The following is a 21,240-nucleotide window of genomic DNA, read 5'->3' as shown; positions in this document are numbered from 1 at the left end:
TTCGTAACCAAAAGAATATAGTTTGTGATAACACATTCACGTTCACATAACCTAATTGCTTTTTCTAAGTATACAAGACTAGTAGAAATGGATACACTAGGTTTTAAACCCTAGAAGAAATTGACAAATTGTTCAAGATTATTCTTTTGCATTTTTAATTTTGGATGAATTTGGTATCGAAGATTGTAGGAGTATATTAAAATTCACAATAAATAAATATTTCAAATTTGTATGAATTATATTTTAGGTTTACCATATATAATTTATTTTGTAATTTTAGGTTATGTCTAACTATTAAAGTTATTTTAAAACATATAAAAATTAATTTAAACTAAAATAAAGAAAATATTCAAATAGATAAACATTTATAGCATTTTTCTAGATCATAGTGATTTTTTTTACTGTTGCTGAATCAAATTAAAATTAATAAAATCTCATTCTACTATTGGTACGGATCACAGCAAGCCAAATGAATACAAGTTTAATTATACGATATTTGTTTCTGAAATAAAAATTCATATAATTTTTTTTTTTGTCTCATCCTCGTCCAGAGATAAAATAAAATACTATTTTACAAAAAAAAAAACAAAAGAATAATTATATTATAAAATTTAATTCTAAAAAACATACATTTTTTTCTCCAGCACTAATTTTGAAGAAATAATTTACAATTATATAAATATAATCGTAACAAATAAAAATCGGATAAATTTATGTAAATATATAAAATAGTAAAAACATGATCAAATATTTGTCTCATAATTCAGTTATAAAACTATCAATCAAAGAAAAATTAATGTAGGTTTTCCAAATTACCAACAAAATTATAATATTTAATAGTAATATAAAATAGGAACGAGTAAAGGAGGAAGACAAATATTGAACAGGATGGATATATAATGTTCATTTTCATTTTCATATTTAATTTAAAAAATCAAATGTTATACATTTAATTCGCATATCTTCCATGAAAGTAAGGAGAAATGAAAAAAAAAACTCCTAAGGATCATTTAGTATCTTCAAATGATGCAAGGAACTCACACAAATAAATATTTGTTCCTTTATTTAAAGATTTATGATTCTATTAACTGTATTATTAAATTTGAACTTAAGATATGTTTAATTAATGTGAGTTTTTTTAATATTTATTTAAATTATATAATTTAATTTAATTTTAATATTTATTCAAATTATTAATTTTATTTATTTTTAACATTTATATTTATTTAGGTCATTATCAATTAAACTTATCCGAATTTTCACTTTTGTAATATTTATTAACTTTTGTGTATGCTTAGTTTATACTAATATATACTTTTTTAATATTTATTTAAATTAATATTGATTTAGATTATTTCTTTTAAAAATTATTTTAATTAATATTGATTTAGATTAATCTATTTGTGTAGGATTCCAATATTTTCTCATACCAAAACATTAAACATGAAAATTAAGGAAATTCGATAACAAGTGATATTATAGGTCCAAATTTTAATTAATATTCATAATAATTCTTATATTATATTAAGTAATGAAATTTAAATTTAGCTAAAAATAAACTCAATAAAATGAGATTTACCTTTACTGTACTTATATAATATTAGAGTTTAGTTTTATTTCTAACCAAATATGAAACCTACAATACTACTTAGAACTAAAAAAGTCTCTATATCACGAAAGTGGAAATCCTTCTCCCATTAAGAAAAGAAAAGTCTCTCACTAAATGCTCATCTTCCGATTCTTCCTCTAATGAAATTAATTTTTAATTTAATTTATTTTACTTTCTCTATTTACTTGTTTGTTTTTATACGAGTTGATGACGAACAAAAAGACAGTTGGAGAGTTATTTTTTATTATTTGTAGACTATGAAAATATAACTAATTATATGACTATTTATTAAAAAATATTAATTGTCTTTAACGTTACTCAAATCCACACTAAATCGTTCTAACAAGAAAATTAAAATTTAGAGAAAAGAAAAAAAAAGTAATGTAACTTATACTTTTACTTGTTAGTTGAAGTTGTAACTTGGTAGTGGTAGTTTGTTTCGTGTTAGTTGAAGTGTTTTTTAATTGAAAAAAATGAGAGCACATGATTGGTTAAGAAAATCTGAGTCTAAAGTCAAAGTTCCGCAACCATAAAACGATGATTCTGTGTTTGTTTGACGTATGAAATCATCGCATGCACCACCGTTGACTATGCATTGCAAATGAAATACGCGTGGTGGGTGGTGGGTTGGTGTGCCGTCCAACTAATAATTAACTTTATATTTTACTTTATTCAAATCTTCTGCATTTTTTTTCTCTCTTTTATTCTAACACACTCACTTCTTATTATAGAAATAATAAATATATATATATATATATATATAAAAGTATGTATACTTTAAAAAATCAATCATTTTAAAAATATATTCAAAACTTTTAATTCTTAAATTTTCATCTTTAAAAAGTCTCTCCGAAACGGTCAGATATCAAAGTAATCATCTGGATAATATTTTGAAATAAAAAAATTAAAAAAAAAAAAATCACTTAAAAAATGTTAAGTTATTAAAATTTAGTTATTAAAAAATTATTAATTTTTATTTGTTTGTATATTCATTTTCTTAAACGAAAAAACAAAATCCGTATAATCATGTGTTCGTTGACCAGGTCAACAAGTACTTGTTTTTATAGGAGCTGAAACTTAGAATATAGTTTTTTTTTTTTCGGTCAATCTCTATAGACTTGAAAGATATATAGTTGATGACATTTAAATATATAATATTTTTTATTTTTTAATCATATGTAAAAATCACCCGAACTATGAATTTAATTTTTGAAATCGTAGCAGTTCTTCAAATGGTTCTTAAGATTAATATAATGAAAAAAATAATCTTTGCAATTGTACCAATCAATTTAGTCCTGAAATTATAATAAGCAGTTGTGATAAAATAGAGGCACACTTCTCAACAGCGTAAAATATTTACCGATCAATATAATAATTAAATGAAACCATAATAAATTGTTTTGGATGGAGGATAAATAAACTATCCGAAATATATTGTCTCATTTTATTCTAATTTTTTAAAATTTTGTACGGACACGCGAAAGGTATAGATGTTTCTGATACCGTTGTCGCATAGTTTTATATTATTACATATATTGAATTTATTAGTTAATTTAAAAAAATATTTTTACCGTTATTGTTTTGTTTCTTTTTTTTCATTTAAAAACTTGTTCGGTTACGTACTTTTTTATTCTTTTATTATTTCTCTATATTTAATTCATTCTCTATTTATAAATTTTTGACTTTTTTTTGAGGTTTTATTTAAGTAATACATCATTTGAAAAGACAAAAAAATATCAGTTTCTTCGGATTGAATGATTTATAAATGCACATTTTATTTCTAAACTTTATTCTTTTGTAAATAAAATATTTAGTTAATATTTTTTTAAATCATAAATGAGTAGCTATTATATTTATCTATACAAGTGCATTTAAACGTTTATCTACTATTTAATCTGTGAAAAATAAACATAAATTTTATATATATATATATATATATATATATATATATATATATATATATATATATAAGTCTATAACTTTTATTTAAAAAACATATCTCAAATATTTTTTCACAAATTTATGAAAGGGTCTTATTAACGAGTATTACAAGGACACATGTTAAATATAACTAATATTATTGAATTTTATAAAAGTTTATAATTAATTTTGATAATAAATAAAATTTGAATTAATAATCATTAGTATATATTTATTTTATTTAAAAGATAAAAATGTTAAAAACATATTAAATAATTGCATTTAATATTCTATTTAGTATTCACCCCTAAAAGTCAAAAACATATTAAATGATAAAATAACTATATTTTAATGTTGTTAAAAATTAAAATATAATCAAAAAGTAAATAAATATTTAAAATATATTTTAATTTGAATATTTATTTTTTTTATATTTTTTTTAAAAATATTTTTAAATTTTATCAATTAGGTTTCATTAAAGTTTGCAAATTTAATAAATGTTTTATTTTTGATCAAATTTTCTTCTATATTTTAATATAAAATATAAACAATTATAATTTATTTTAAAGTATTTGATATCGAAGAAACAACCATCATCCTAATATTAAATATGTGATAATATTATGTTTCTTTTACCATAATTTTTTTATTATTTTTTAAAAATTAATTAAAATTGATATTAAAATATTAAGAAAACGAGTACGAATACGAGTACAAGATTATATCTATTACCTAATAGAGATGAAAATAAAACAAAAATTTGATAATCATTAAACTTTGATATAAGAATTTTTTTCTTTTTTACAAAAATAGGTACGTGATAACAAAATCGATCTCACTATTTAGCATCCCTAACCATATCTTTAGAATAGCCGTTAATATTCACCTTTATGAAAATATAAATTACCTAAAATAACATTCACCTTATTTCACTTATTGTTTATCACGTTTCTCATTTATAAAATTATGTGGATATAAATAATCTATAATTAGGTGGTCCTTATCCAGCTTATTTCATTTCATGCTTCATGCTTCTCACCCTGATTTTGACAGAAAATGGGCGCGGGAAGAATGTTGGAAATATATCTCTCATTAATTAAGGATATATTTCATGGAAACTAATAAATTATTTATTTCAACGTCTTGGAATTATTTATTTGAATTAAAGAATATAATTTACATGTATAGAAACTAATAAATTTTTGATTTCAAGTTATTGGAATGATTTATTTGAATTTTCGAGAAATGAATAGTCATTTTTAAATATGCGAAGAACATTTAATACCCATTATTATTCTTCAAGTAGAAACCTTAATCCTTCCTATGAGTCGAGAGACAATCGGAATTATATAAGAGTAAGCGAGTAATTCAACTTTGAAGAGTAGTAATGAATTGAGTATTTGAAGAGAAAAAAGAGTTTTCTATCGTTTTTTTTTTTTTGAGATAGTCTCACTCAAATGATGAGTTAGTGTGTTATGTTGTTGATAAGAAATATATGTTTTGCAATGTTTTTGTAATTCAAATTTCCTAACAGTCGTATTTCAATTTTTTCTTCTTAAGTTCCAATTTATCTTATTCTAATCCAGTCATAGTTAAGGTCCAATTTATTTTAATATTGTAATTTTAATGATTAAATTATTAATAATTTACATTTTCATGAATCAATTTAATTATTAGTTATAATTAGGGATGACAAAAATACTCGCGTATGTGGATATCTGCGGATGAAATTCGTCGCGGATAAAATTCACCGCGGATAGTTACTACCCGCGGGTATTTATTATCCACGGATAGTGGGTAGCGAGTATTTTAATACCCACTTATAAACGGGTCGGGTACGGGTATCATACTATCCGTACCCGCATGTACCCATTACCCACAAAAAAATAAAAATAAAATTTAATTTATATTTTATTAAGTTAAATTTAATTAAAATTAAAATTAACAATATATTTTATTATGTCAAATTTAATTATAATTATAATTTAATTTGTTTTTTATAATTTTATATTAAAAAATATATAAAATATATATTTTTAAAATATTTGTGGGTATCGAGTATCCACGGATACCCAAGAATTTTAAAAATACTTGCGAGTATTTTTTAAGTGGATACCCGATAAGTAAACGGATAGATAACAGACATATTTTTTTTTACGAGTCGAGTTACAGATAGACACTATCCGTGCCGGATCCGACCTATTATAATTCTCACAATTAATCACTTAAGCATGAATAGTTTCGGGAATTATCTGTTACTTTATTGATTTCAGTAACGAATATGATTAACCGTTACAATTTTAAGTATTGGATTGGTAGTTTTCTTCACAAAAAAGAGAGTATAATTCACATAAACAATTTACACATTTTTTTTTACTGAGAATAATCATAAAATATTAATTGAGGACCAGGATAATCTTGAACTCAGACAGACCATGTTTTCTTTGATTTGACAATCTAACTACCAAACGGATGCTTGTAAACATTTACATCAAATTTGAGAAGTATGAATATATATGTCTTTCTATTGATAGAATATACTTTTCAGAAATGTAAAATTATAAGTTTTGATGAGTGTCGTTTATTTTCTAGAATTATAAAATAAATTGCAAAATTTTTCCTTTTTTGTCTACATACATAAAAGCAGGATATTAGTCTTCAAACGTACTATTTTTAATTACTTTTAATCTTCGAAGAAGCAGAAGGGTTGATATAATAAATGGATGAGCCAAACGATAATGTTTAAACATAAAAATGAAAAAAAAAAAAACTGTAATCATAGAGATAACGTTACAATAAAATTACGTGAGAAGTCGAGGTATTTAAATAATCAATTAAAATTTCATTTAAGTCGGTATCTAATAATTTATCAGGTAAAGTAAAAATTAACCGTATATTTTATCATTTCAGATCATTAATGACTTTTACATTTACATAACAATTCTAGAAATTCTTTCCCATGTTTTGACAATTTTAAATTGATGATTATAAATAAATATTGGAGGTTGAATTCAATTATACAATTAGATTACGTATAGTAGTTTCTCATATTTTATTTAATAAATATTTCTCTTGTACCTGAATTTATATATGTATGGATGTCTATTCTTTTTAATATTTACGGATATCGATGAATATTTGTAGTATTTATAAAAGAAAAATTTAATATTTAACAATATATTATAATCATAAATTTAGATAAAAATACAATATATAACATTTATAAATTTTAAACTAAAGTGTAAATAATCTAATTAAATAATATTAAATGATAATTTAAAAAAAATGAATAATTTTTAAAATCAATTGAGATAAAAAAAAACAACTAATACAAAAATCAATATATTAATGATTTAATCATGTTTTTTATTTTTTTTATATTTAAATTTGAGTATAACGATACAAATATTTATGAGTACGGATATTATAATACTTGTATGAGTTCAGTTAACATTCAAATATAAAAGATATCCATATCTATTATCCACACGTATCCATTTATACATTTATAATATTCATTCTTATTCATTGCGAATTTTGTTCACGAATATCCACGTAAACAGGTTTTTGGACATCCTAGTTGAATTAGAGTAGCCCTTTATTTTATTTTTGAAATAAATTGAAAATTTTCGTTATTTTCAATGTTCACATTTTCCATTGTCTATATCATATATCAATAAATAATATCACGTGATAAAGAAAAAAAAGATGTTACAGTCTAGAAAGGGATTGGTCTCATACTATAAAACATTTTATATCTTCTTAAAAGCATTAAATTATTCTTTTCAGATGTACACTTTGTTTCTATATATCATCCAGCACTAACAACAGGAAAGGGAAAATGTAAAAAATACTGTAAAAATCTATGCAACAATTTTTGGTGGTAAAATAATATAAGATTGACAAGTTAAATTGTAGTGGGACCAAAAACACAGCAAGTAAAGACAACGACGAGAAATAAAGGCAAATATCCACTTGTAGGACCTGGTTTGAGTTTTTCCATTTTCAAATACAATACCATATGCAACTTAGGCCTCACTTACTGTCATTCCCAAGCTACCTTGTCCAAACACATCAAACACTTAACCAGTAATTCAAAATGATTTTTTGACTACTAAATTTTGACAATTTTTTATTATAATTTTATGTAACATCTTTTAAGTAATTTTTTATTTTTTTATTTTTTCATTCTTAATATTTCAAAACTACTTAGAAGATAATATTTTTTGTTAAAAGATAAAATTGTCAAAATTTAGTAATCAAAATATCATTGCGCGTGCAATGCAACTGAAAAAACATATAAAACTCTTCAAAAACATGATTCTATAAGGTTTTGGCATGCAGAAATTAGAATAAAATGTTAATGCTGAATTTTATGATCTTATCCTCATACTTAATTCTTAATATAAAATATATTAATCACTGCAGTGAATGTGAATGTGAATGAGTTGAAGCGAGGTGTCCGTGTAGCTGAAGTAATAATTGTTAATTAATTAGTTGAGGCATGGAATTGAATAGAATAATTTTGTAGAGAATCCACAAAGGTAGGCTGCAAGAAAATGACAGAAAATGGGGTAGGTAGGTAAGTAAGAGTGGCTGGAAGAAGAACGCTTGTTCTCAAAACGTGATCCAATGCGTGGCTGCCTCTTCTCCATCTACTGATTTATTCATTCATTCATTCATTCATTCTCACCTAACACCCTTCACCTTCCTTCCCTATATTACTTCATCCTCTTATTTCTCTCTGCAATCACTTTCTCTCTCTCTCAAATTCTCCCCACCATAGTAACCACCTTTCAATCCAACACACCATGTTAAGTGTGGCTCCTTCCGTTGATACCAACACTACCAAAGAGGTTCCTGCAACGAAAAATCAGCAGAACCAAATTTCTGAGATTACTCATGTATTCAAATCAAAGTTACCAGACATACCAATCTCCAACCACCTCCCCCTCCATGCCTACTGCTTCGAAAACCTCTCCAAATTCGCAGACCGTCCTTGCCTCATCGTCGGCTCCGCCGCCAAAACCTACACGTACGCAGAGACTCACCTTATATCGCGCAAGATTGCCGCCGGATTCTCGAACCTCGGAATCCGGAAGGGCGACGTCGTCATGATCCTCCTCCAGAACTCCGCCGAGTTCGTTTTATCCTTCCTCGCGGCCTCCATGATCGGGGCTGTTGCCACCACCGCCAACCCGTTCTACACCGCCGCCGAGATCTTCAAGCAGTTCACCGCCTCCAAGGCGAAGCTGATCATAACTCAGGCAATGTACGTGGACAAGCTCCGCAACCACGACGCCGGATGGACCCTCGGCGAGGACTTCAAGGTCGTGACCGTCGACGATCCGCCGGAGAATTGCCTCCACTTCTCGGTGCTCTCGGAGGCCGACGAGAGCGACGTTCCGGAGGTGGAGATCCACCCGGACGACGCGGTGGCGCTTCCGTTCTCCTCCGGCACCACGGGGTTGCCTAAAGGAGTGATTCTGACTCACAAGAGTTTAACCACGAGCGTGGCGCAACAGGTGGACGGCGAGAACCCTAACCTCTACCTCACTACCGACGACGTGCTCCTCTGCGTGCTCCCGCTGTTTCACATATTCTCGCTCAACAGTGTGCTGTTATGCGCGCTGAGGGCTGGGAGTGGCGTTTTGCTGATGCAGAAGTTCGAGATTGGGACGCTGCTGGAGCTCATACAGCGCTACCGCGTGTCGGTGGCGATGGTGGTGCCGCCGCTGGTGCTGGCGCTGGCCAAGAATCCGATGGTGGCGAATTTTGACCTCAGTTCAATACGGTTAGTTCTCTCCGGTGCCGCTCCCTTGGGTAAGGAACTCGAAGAGGCTCTCCACAGCAGGGTGCCTCACGCCGTTTTGGGACAGGTAACTAATTACCGTACACAATCCCTTCTTAATTTTACTTTAACAAAACAAACTTAAATTATTATTATCCACGAAATACTCTAAATTAAATTATGATAAGAATAATAAAAATTAGCGCCATAAAAACAACAATAGATGTGGAAGTTACGTGATAATAATAATCAGGATAATACTGACCATTGACTTAAAGCACCACGAACACTAATTAAGAAATTATTAATGTATATTGATATCATTATTTTTATATTAAAAATTGAAATAATTAAATATATTAATTAAAATAGTATAAATATATATTATAGATTTTCTTAAAGATAAAAATATCCTTTTAATTTTTAAATAATAATTTTTTGATGCAAGATAAGGACTTTAAGATTTTTAAAATTTCTATTCAGATTGATATTTTAATAATTTTTTCTCTTATAATTTTAGATATTTAACATTATATATTTTTTATTTTTCTATTAATTTAAACTTTCTTATGTTTCATTATATTTAATTTTAATAACATTAAAATATATTTATTTTATTATTTAATTGATTTTTAATTTTTATTGATGAACATTAAATAAAATATTAAACATACATATATAATACTTATGAGTATTTTTGTCATTTAATTAAAATAAAATTACATTAAAAATTGTTAGGTCAGATTTTAATTAATATTATACTTAACTATGTATATTTATATAATTTCATAATCACTGCTCGTGGGCATTGGTTAACAAGATCTGATAATTAAGGGGATCCTAATAATTAAGGCCAAATTATAGGAGACAAGGAGTCGTTTTCATTTAACATTTAACTATCCCACCTATATTTTCTGCTGATACTTATTTCTTGTAAAGCTTTTGCATGCGACCATAATTATGAGGCCACACTAAACACAGCTTTGGGACATGTGGGGGATACCTTAAAAACTTGTTATATATGGATAAACATATATTAAGTATTACAGATAGATCAATCAATTTTGCAATTAGCTGTGATATAATTATAACAAAGAGGAGAGTGTTTATTATTAAGAATATAAATCTAAATAAATCATTAAGATATTTCATTATAACTGTTAAAAGGATTAGGATTGGTAATAAGGTGGGTTAAGAAAATAAATACAGTGTGTGTGCATGATAACCGTGTTTTTAATTTTTCAAATGTAGCTAACCCCACCAACCCCCAAACTCCAACTACCAAAATAGTGAAATCGGTGCACAAGCATCAACACAAGACTTTTAGTGACGTGTAATACTTGATTTGGCTCGGTGACGTAAGCCAAACCCACCGTAGACTAGTCAACAACTCACCCCAATTCGGTCAACGCCACTCCACTGCAACCTGATTTATTTAATTTTAAACATTTTCATATTAATAATAATGGCATGAAAAATATCTTACCAAATTAAATTTACCATTAAATACTTTCCATGTGTTACAACAGGGTTACGGGATGACAGAAGCAGGGCCAGTGCTTTCCATGTGCTTGGGCTTTGCAAAGCAACCATTCCCAACAAAATCGGGTTCTTGTGGAACTGTTGTCAGAAACGCAGAACTAAAGGTTGTTGACCCTGAAACGGGTCGTTCTCTCGGGTACAATCAACCCGGTGAAATTTGCATCCGAGGGCTTCAGATCATGAAAGGTATAATAATATTCCTTTTTTTTTTTTTTTGCGTTTTTCTATAATCTGTTTTTTCAAGCAATTATTAATTATTTTTTCAAATTCAGGATATCTGAACGATGATCAAGCGACGGCATTGACCATCGACGCAGAGGGTTGGCTTCACACCGGTGATGTTGGCTATGTAGATGATGACGATGAAATTTTCATCGTTGACAGGGTGAAAGAACTCATTAAATTTAAAGGCTTCCAGGTATATTATATATACATACAAATTAAAATCTAAATTAAAAAATTTACCTAAAAGTTTTAGAGAAAAAAATAAATAAAAATGTGACAAGTAATTTCTTTTTCCTCTCAGGTGCCCCCTGCAGAACTTGAAGGGCTTCTCGTTAGCCATCCCTCCATTGCAGACGCAGCAGTTGTCCCGTAAGCTTCTTAATCTTCTGAATTTCAATGGCTTACTAATACTATATATGTGCATTTACATGACTCAGATAAAAGTTTCCTAGAAATAGAGTCATTTCGTATGTGGGGTGCAAATAACAAACATCAACTTATAAATTGATTTTTTAAATTGAGTTAAGTTTAAAATCTACTATCTGAACCGTTTATTTTATCAAGATTTAAGATACAAACCTTATCGGGCTTAGAAAAATCTACTTCTACCGTACTAAACTTTCATTTTATCGATGTTAACAGACAAAAGGATGTTGCTGCTGGTGAAGTTCCCGTTGCTTTCGTTGTCAGATCTAACGGCTTTGATCTAACAGAAGAGGCTGTGAAAGAGTTTATAGCCAAACAGGTATATAAAATCTAACTTCATTTACATCATCACGTCGATCAAATGCAACCATAAAAACATTAAGTGTTTGAGAAATTTAATGAGAGGTTAATTAATCTTGAAGACGCGGTTTTGATTATGAACAGGTGGTGTTTTACAAAAGACTGCACAAAGTTTATTTTGTTCATGCTATTCCCAAGTCCCCATCGGGAAAGATATTAAGGAAAGACTTGAGAGCAAAGCTAGAAGCTGCCGCCGCCGCCGCCGCCACTCCGACGGCATAAGGCCAGAACCTGCCCCTTTTTCTTTTTGGCGAGTTTTCCAGATTTTTTATTTAAATTATTGGTTTAACACGTGTAATTTACGTGTGAATGCTTGAAACATAAATTGAATCCGAGAAGCAGTTGCACTTGCATATATTCACTGTATTCTTATGTGTATTACCTGAGCTTCTCTGGTAATATTGTAACTTTAGATAACTGTTTCAGATCTTATATATTGATGTTATCAGATCTTGGTATATACTTGTTCGGTAGAGATTTGTTATAACTCACAATTTAGCTTCAAAAATAAAAGTACAAACACTCTAACTAAAAACTTATATTTATATTATTTTCTCTTAAATATAAAATCTCAATTCTAAATTGTAAGTTTGAGAGATTTGAATGATATACACAAGTAATTTTACAAAGTACATATAACAAATTATTGGTTATGTATTTTCACTTTACAATATTTATGATATAGTTGGTTGTGTATATTTTTGTTGTTGTTGAAATAGTATACTTTATTTTTTTTTTAAATTATTAAAATAGATAAAATTTAAAAAGTTACAAAATATATTAATTATAAGCGGAAACTAACAAATACTATTTTAAGTCGACTAAAATCGTAGTTCTTCATATAATTTCAGTCTTCTAATAATAATATTAATAATAATTATAATAATAAAAGTAAAGTATTTATAAAGTTTTAATATTTTGACTTTTATAAACAACTAAAAAATCTTTCTATAAACATCGTTATAAAGCACATCAGTTATCGGCAATTATATCAACTGTCTTATTCACAAATTTATGAAAATAAAAATTACCTAAAATAGCGTGTACCTTGTTCCATTACACATTTATGACATTTCTCGTTCACAAAAATATGTGAATATAAATCACGTATAATTTATTGGGTGGACCTAATGCGTTTGTCACACAGTTAGCTGTGAAATAAAAGTGGATCACATGGATAGTGACTTCTTATTTTTCTTTCTTTTAATTTTCCCCTATTCTCTCTCGTCATGTTTTTCTTCTTCGAATTGGCGTAAACAAGAAGAAGATGGAGAGGGTGCAGTGTACAACAACACAAATCGTTGACAGTTAGAGTGAAGTGAGCGAGAATTCAAGTGTGTTCGTCATTTTTGCCTCAACAAGGTCATCTTTGGTCAAACACCATTCATCCACTACGATTGGTGTTTGTTTGTAGACAATTAAAGATAATTTAATTGTGAGTTTATAGACAATTAAAGATAATTTATTTTTTTTATTCATTTATCTCAAAGAATGTTGAGTTTCATGAAGAAAAAGTTGTTTTGACACAAAATAATCATTTGATAACTTATTATAAGGGTAAAATGGTAAATGTATAATGAAAGAAATCATTAATTAGTCTTGGTGGCTTTGAACGAAAATAATGAAAGACTAAACTTCACAACATTTAAAGGAAATTAAATATAAAGTACATCAAAAGTAAAATTGAAAGAAAAAATAAAGTGATTTGTCGAAAGTCAAAATTGCAATTAAGGCTAAAATAGTTTTGTAAAGATGAAAAATAATCAATACGTTTACTTCTTGGAGTAGAATGTTAATTCAGAATTTAAACATGGGTATTACTTTCTGCCCCAATCTTTTTCCTTCCTGCACCCTATCAATGGTGTGAAATACCATAGATAACCCTTTTGACATGTATGACTTTAACCCTAATTTTTTAACAGTTTAATCTTCATCCCCAAACTGCAACCACATCGAGGTGCATCTCCAGTTGACTGTGGCAGCTCCTTGCAAGTTGTGGGCTGCGTTTTCTGCGGCGGAGAAGAAGGCCGTGGCCGGCGTGCGTCGGAGCAGAGGGCAGCGGCAGTGGTGGCTTCCTTCCGGCGTTGGTTTGGTTTGAGTGCAGAGAATGGAAGAAAGTGAGGAGTTGCAATCGATTCTGTCGTATCTACCACTTCTCATGCGTTCTTCTTCTCTGTTTTGGCCATCCCAAGCGGTGGAAACGCTCAGAGAACTCGGAGGCGGCCGAGTTGACTCGGGCTACCTCTTGTTCCAGGCTATTTCTCACCTCAGAAACGCTCTTTCTCTCTCTTCCGAACCCTTATCCCCTTCCACTGCGCTTGGGTACGCACTCTTTTTCGACGAGGTAATGCTTCTTTTCTCCCTCACTTTTCAATTTCATCATTTCAATTGCGCACATTCATGGATTTGTTTCAGGTTATGTCTGGAGAGGAATCTAGGAAGTGGTTTCGGGAGGTGGTTCCGGTATTGGGCAATTTGCTCTTGAGATTGCCCTCTTTGTTGGAAACACATTATCAAAACCCTCATAATTCTATGCGCACAGCAACTGCTCTTCGTTTATTGGATTCGCAGCTTCCGGGGATAATCTTCCTTAGCCAGGTTACTTTCTTAAATGTTACTCTTTTGTATTTTTTACTTCAAATAAGTTGCACTTCTTAAATCACTCACACAATAGTAACACTTTACTGCTACTGATATTGTTATTACCATTGATTTGCGGCGGTCAACGCTGTCACACATGACTAAGGTTGCTTGCATGACTAAGGTTACTAAGGTTGATTGTGGCATGCATGCATGCATGCTGGAGATGGTTAACGCTACCAATTTCTACTGCCATGCGATCTTATTGTATGATGCATGATTTTAACATGCATTCATGCTTTGATGGAGACGATTGTGGTTAATATTACCAATTTCTTGCTTTTCAGGAGTTGATTGCTGCACTTCTTGGGTGCTCGTTCTTTTGTCTATTCCCAGTCAAAGACAGATATGTGAATCATCTTCCGGTGATCAACTTTGATGAATTGTTTGCGTAAGAAACTTTAGCTATATATATTTAAGTTTTTTTTTTACCTCCCAAGTATTCGTACCCACCTATTCAGTTGCTTGTTTTAGTCTTAATTTAGATATCCTAGTGGTGTCAACATGCTGTGGCACTTGATGTATCTTAGATGCGTGCTTGTGTGTGAGAGTGTCTGTGGGAGTATGAAAGAGTGAGAGAGCTACTGGCCTATTCTATATGGAAGAGTTATTTTCTTATTTCATACGTCATTATTATAATTTTTATGTTTTCAGGAGTCTGTATGAAGATTACAATCAAAAACAGGAAAATAAGATTTGGTGCATCATTCACTATTTTCAAAGAATAAGTTCTAACATGCCCAAGGGTATTGTCTCATTTGAGCGAAAAGTACTTCACTTAAAAAATGATTATACTCACATTTCTTGCCCAGATGCCAATTTTTGGAGCACTTCTACTGTTCCTCTATGCAGAGTTGAGGTAGTTGAAGGGAATTTATTTGAAAATTTTTAAAAAGTTAATATATTTTAGTATTTATTTTTAAATCATCTATTTGGTTTTTAATAGTTAATCCTTTAGCATTTTCAATAGGTTCACAATTCAGGGCTCATAGAAGATCAATCAAGTGACGCTGTCGAAGTCGATTTTGCAAATAAATATCTTGGGGGAGGAGCTCTTGGTAGGGGCTGTGTACAGGTACGATATGTTTTTATTTCCTCCTTGTATAACCTTTTATCCCATAGTTTCTGGTATAAGTATATTCGTGTTGTCTTTGTGTACATATTGTATTTGCCACCTTCCTTCATTTTTTAGATTGTTGAGATATTTTCTTTTGTCACATGAACATTTGTTCTATTGATGTTTGATAAATTTGGTTGTAAATGTATGATATAGGAGGAAATCCGTTTCATGGTCAGTCCAGAATTGATTGCTGGGATGCTTTTCTTGCCAGCCATGGCAGATAACGAGGCTATAGAAATTGTTGGTGTGGAAAGGTTCTCAAGTTATACAGGGTTAGTGCTACTTAATGGATATGACCTGTATAAGATATTGTTATTGTTGATGTCTACTACTAGATTTATTTACTTAAAAAATGTGATGGGTAGTTTTTTTCAATTTCTATTCGAATATGGAGGAAGAAAAACATGTTTATTGATTCTTAAGCTTTGCATGGTGAATTTTTTCGTGTTTTTGTCTTTGTCTGTCTATGTTGGCCAATAGTTTGCGTTAATCTTTCTTCTCCTTGTTGTTTGTTTGCTGCGTAGGACACATGTTTGATACTTGGTTTATATCATGGCAAGAACATAAAGATTTTTACATTTTACTTTTAATTTGTTATTATGTATATACGATATGCATATGATTGGGTGCACTAAATTTAAAAAAAAAATACTTATTTTAATATGATGTCAATTAATGTTTTTCAAGTGTTTACTTTACTCACTTTTATAATTACTGGGTGCTTTCTCCATATTCCTATGGTGATAATATTTCCTTATTCTTTAGGTACGCATCATCATTTCGATTTTCTGGTGATTATGTGGATGAAAGGGAAGTAGACGATCTTGGAAGAAGGAAGACTAGGATTGTTGCAATCGATGCATTATGTAGCCCAGGGATGAGACAATACAGGACGAATTTTCTCCTCCGGTCTGTTGCTATTGGTTTATGGGGCTACTGCTTTTTATGGATGCAAAATCACATATATTTATGGACTATGAGAATATATGAAGATCAAATTTATAATCTTAAATTCATTATATTTGATATTTAAACTTTGAAATTTGTGATTTTTTATGAAAGGTGTATTTTACATGCATGCATTTCGTGCAAGGTGGAAACACTTTCTTGCCTTTAGTTTCTTTTTCTCATTCCTTTTGAACAATGTGCCTGTTTTACTACACAGAGTATTTGTTCTTTCATGAAAACAGCTTTTTCTTTATGTCAGTTCAGTCTTATACCCCAAAATTAAGAGATTTTGATAAAGGGATTACTGGGAGAATTATTCCTAACTTATTAATAATTTACCCTTTAAGTATTTAAGACTGTTCAAAGTACTTACGTAAAATAAAATCTAAACTGAACATGTTCATTTCTGCAGTGAGATCAATAAAGCATTCTGTGGTTTTCTGTACCAATGTAAATATCAACTATATCAGAAAAAGTTGCAAGATAATGGATGTTCATCTGCACTGGTTGGTCTTTTCCGATGTTTTTTCTGCAAAGTACGATACTGTATTAGTCAATTTATGTTAAGCAACTTAGTATTAGGATTCAGGTATCCTTATCTGCCATCTATCTCCATTGGTCTTTGTTCATTTATCTAAAGGCAACACTTTTTTTTTTCATAGTTTGATGCTGCCACCTCAACATCTATGGAAACAAGTGAAGGAAAATTTTCAGATCACAAAACTACTAATTCTCAAAACGATTACCATAGCATGGATCAGGGTAATAATATTGGGGTTGCAACTGGAAACTGGGGATGTGGTGCATTTGGAGGAGATCCTGAAGTAAAGACAATAATTCAGTGGCTTGCAGCTTCTCAGGTAATTTTATATTTTTAGCCATCACTGTATGAGAATGAGGCAGTTATAACTGTGAGTGTTCTGAATGCATTGTAATTTCTTTTGTTTTACCCTTACATTACGGAAAACTACTTATTTTCCCTGTTAGTTTTCAGTAAGAGTTGAAATATTTGCTAGGGTAGAAGTGGGCATTTAGAAATTCCTCTACCCCTAGTTATCCATGCTCAATTATATACTACTGTTTTGGCCCTTTTATTGTGGTAAATTTATTTATACGTTCTTGTTGTAAATGTTGTGGCCATACAGCTCATGTTTGATTTAACTAGTATCCGAGTTTGATTTCTTTCTCTCTTTTGCATGACCGATGCGATTAAAGTATTGAAAGTTTTGATAGCTGAAGGATTGACAAAAGGTTAATGAAAACGAGTTATTGGAATTGGCTCAACAAGATAAGGTTGTGATTAATTATGCTAACTATTTGTTGATACATGAAATTATGTGATTTTAAGCTTGGAAGGCGGAGAAAGGTTGAAGGGAATGAAAAACTGTATTGATATTAAGTGAGATGTATTACAATGTAATCAATCTAACAGTGTATTATTGTGTTTGATATGTTCAGAAAACCTGGAACACTAACCCTTATTTATACTGATCAGAGTCCAGCTAATAGGGGAAACAAATCATGATATAAGGAAATACGATAACTAATCTTAATAATATATAATGAGCAAACTAAAGCTAAATCATAACATAAGGAAATATAGTTGCAAATCCTAAGAGATGATGACAGAAGCCAATCCTAGAGGATAATATGGATATTTTAAGATGAGGTCAGACATTTTCTATCGCCATTTCATAAATAGTTTTAAACTTATTTCTAAAAAGAAAAAGATAAAAGAGTATGAAATGCAGACAGACAAGAGGGTGGTTGGCATGGAGGCTTATCTTTGTGGTTTGCTTGCTCACCAGCATAGATATGGTCTGGTGGATTACTCAAACTATTGGATGCTTTGTGTAGTGTGGATTTGATTCTTAAGATGAGGTGGTGAGGAATTAGGTCAAACATGTGGCAGAAAATCATACTCTGTAATTCTGTTTACCTTTGACTTATCATGCTTGAAAACCAATTTTGTCTTGGTTCTTTCCTGACAGGCTCTAAGACCTTTCATATCATACTACACATTTGGCTTGGAGGCATTACAGAGCCTAGATGAGGTAATTTGGTCTTTCTTTTGTAGTAACAATATCGATCCTACAGTAGATAGCTTCCTGATAGGCATCTGAAATGTGACTACCAGGAGGATTCCCACTCAATTTGGACTTGTCTTTCAAAATTTCTTACTAGGTACTTTGATTGATGTTGTGACAGGTTGCTCATTGGATTTTGTCACAGAGATGGACAGTTGGGGACCTATGGAACATGCTAGTTGAGTACTCAACAAGTAGATCAAAAGGAGAAACCAATGTGGGTTTCCTTCACTGGCTTCTGCCATCAATATATGGCCATGGTACTGGGATGGATTTTTCAAATCTGGCTTAATCTTATGTTATCAAACATCTCTCTCCTTTGCCAATGCCTGTTCTGAAGAAGATGTGAAAAGGAAACATTTTTATAAATTTTTATGTCCAATGAAGGAAAGGTACAAGGCAACCTTTGTTGATCAGCATCAGCGAAATTCTTATCTCTTATCTTACAGGCTCCAAAATGTTTCTTTCGAAGTGATTCAGACGAAGTGATTCAGACGCAGCTGCACTGTGTCAGCTGTAGTGAGGTCTACTGAGGCAGAATGATTTTTGGAATTTTTTTATTGTTATACACATGTTTGTATTTTGCCTTTTGATTACATGTTGAATCTCAAAACTTTTATTCTATTATGTCACCAACAACAAAAGAAAAAGAAACTAGTGTAGAAAATCTGTCACTCTACTAGAAATTAGTGTACACTACTAGTTCTTAATGTATATGATGGAATTCTTCATATTTTGATGTATATAGTTTATGTTCCTATTTTTACCTTGATTACATTTTAAAATCTTAACATTTTGAATTTCAAAATTATTATTCTGTAATGTATGTAACAATAAAAGTAAACAAAAAAAGTGAAAAAAAAAAGCACTTCAATGAAAATTGTGTTCTACTACATAAAAATTACGCACTTCTGTTCATCTTGTTTCTTTGACATTGTTTTCATTTAAATCATAGATTACACGTTAAATATATATATATATATATATATATATATATATATATATATATATATATTATTAAAATAAGTATAAAAAAAAAACTTGTACATAAAAAGTATTATCTCATTTATTACCTTTTGTTGTGATGATAAACCAATTTAGGAAAATCTTTACATTAACATAATAAATTGGTATTTTAAGAATTAATACACTAATCTATCAACTTCATAACAACATAATAATTAGCCGTATACAATATTTAACTTTATATGGCTTTGATCCATTTATTAGAAAAATGATTACTTTACTAATTAATTATATCTTAGGGTTAGCCTAGTAATAATTTGATTAAAAATATTTTAAACAAAATTTTAAAACTTAATATTTTAAATTTTATTATTACATTTTATTATAAAATTTATAATAATAAAATTTGATTAAAATATTTAAAATAAAGTTTTATTAAAATTTTGATATTCTAAAACTTAATATTTTAAATTTTATTATGAAATTTACAATAAAAATTTATTTAAAATATTTTTAATCAAATTATTAAAAATTTGTTTTTAAAAAAAGTATACAAACTTTAGAAATTATGTAAAATTTAAAAAAAGAAAAAGTCAAATCAGTAATAAAGTTTTCTTAAACTGACTTATTTTTATAATAAATCGATCAAGACGAACCATTTTTAACATAATCAAGCAGTGACATAAAGGTTGTGGATGGTAAAAAAAGAATATTTTTAAGATTTAATTTTTGAAGTACATATTTAATTTATACTTTTATAATATTTATTAGTAATAAAACTTTAATTTATCATTTAAAAAGAAACTATAAAAATTATATTTTAAATTGGTAATTTAAAAACAAAACAAAACAAAACATTTTATTAAAAACAGAAATATAATATTTATATAAAAAATTATCTTAAAATTAAAATGAAAATATAATTAAAATAATAAATACAAAATTAACATTTAAATTCAAATAAATAGCAATAATTTAAATGATATACGTTAAATTTTTTAAAATTATTTTAAAATAAAATAAATAAATAAATCTTTAAAAGTAGCATTTACGGTCTATTTAGCTTTTAGACAATATAATAACTATATAACAAATTATATTTAAATTTAAATAAAATAATAATAATAATAATAAGATTAACATTTTAAATTTAAATAAAAAAGCAATAATTTAATTGATATATGTAAAAAAAATTAAAACTGATTTTAAATAAAAAAAATGAAAAGACGTCAAAGGTAACATAAAAAAGTGTATAAAAAGATGTACTAAGACTGCCAGGGCAGGATAGATGATTTTAACTTTAAATTAGTTAACACATTTTCCATGCAAAAATCTTTTATATTAAAACATCATGAAAAATAAATGTTTCATCATGTTTTGTTATGTGAACTTGAACCCAGTCACATCATTGCAGTGGTTATGTTATAAAAAAACACCAATAACAATTACAAAGAAAATTATAATTATAGTACACATTAAGAAAATAATGCATGCCTTACTAAGTTAACATTATCACACAAAAATAAACTACATCATTACATTAATCTGCAATTTGCGGATTACCAGAGTGAATCTACAAGGAGGACCAAGGGTAAGACACATGTAA

At 29.0% G+C, this 21,240-nt stretch overlaps 2 protein-coding genes across 4 annotated transcripts; both read left to right on the top strand.

Annotated features, from left to right (window-relative positions):
• The first annotated feature begins 8,213 nt into the window (after positions 1 to 8,213).
• Positions 8,214 to 12,331, top strand: 4CL3 (4-coumarate:CoA ligase 3). Its single transcript, XM_028058406.2, is given in 8 exon segments — positions 8,214 to 9,241; positions 9,244 to 9,290; positions 9,292 to 9,408; positions 10,850 to 11,048; positions 11,135 to 11,280; positions 11,389 to 11,456; positions 11,730 to 11,832; positions 11,958 to 12,331. Coding segments are annotated over 8 exon segments (1,719 nt in total). The 5' UTR covers positions 8,214 to 8,340; the 3' UTR covers positions 12,096 to 12,331.
• Positions 12,332 to 13,795: 1,464 nt separating this feature from the next.
• LOC114174012 (poly(ADP-ribose) glycohydrolase 1-like) lies at positions 13,796 to 19,443 on the top strand. 3 transcript variants are annotated; one of them, XR_003602655.2, is made up of 12 exons: positions 13,796 to 14,217; positions 14,289 to 14,471; positions 14,801 to 14,904; positions 15,168 to 15,372; positions 15,484 to 15,588; positions 15,787 to 15,905; positions 16,399 to 16,542; positions 16,994 to 17,117; positions 17,244 to 17,441; positions 17,797 to 17,874; positions 18,573 to 18,635; positions 18,790 to 18,924. XR_003602655.2 is itself a non-coding variant. In XM_028058735.2 (11 exons), the coding sequence occupies exons 1-11, from the start codon at positions 13,981 to 13,983 to the stop codon at positions 18,958 to 18,960; spliced, it is 1,653 nt and encodes a 550-aa protein (XP_027914536.2). In that variant the 5' UTR covers positions 13,796 to 13,980; the 3' UTR covers positions 18,961 to 19,443. The 3 variants fall into 3 exon arrangements, 2 of the variants coding, with proteins under 2 accessions (XP_027914536.2, XP_027914537.2); XM_028058735.2 differs by lacking the exon at positions 17,797 to 17,874 and having other exon boundaries at positions 18,790 to 19,443; XM_028058736.2 differs by lacking the exon at positions 17,797 to 17,874 and having other exon boundaries at positions 13,797 to 14,217; positions 16,994 to 17,087; positions 18,790 to 19,443.
• The last annotated feature ends 1,797 nt before the right edge of the window (positions 19,444 to 21,240 follow it).

This window comes from Vigna unguiculata, chromosome 2 (assembly GCF_037176805.1).
Source record: "Vigna unguiculata cultivar grain cowpea cultivar isolate G323 ecotype 2 chromosome 2, ASM3717680v1, whole genome shotgun sequence".
NCBI classification, from domain to species: domain Eukaryota; kingdom Viridiplantae; phylum Streptophyta; class Magnoliopsida; order Fabales; family Fabaceae; genus Vigna; species Vigna unguiculata.
Note: the sequence above shows the minus strand (reverse complement) of the source record. Positions and strands in the feature narration are given on the sequence as shown.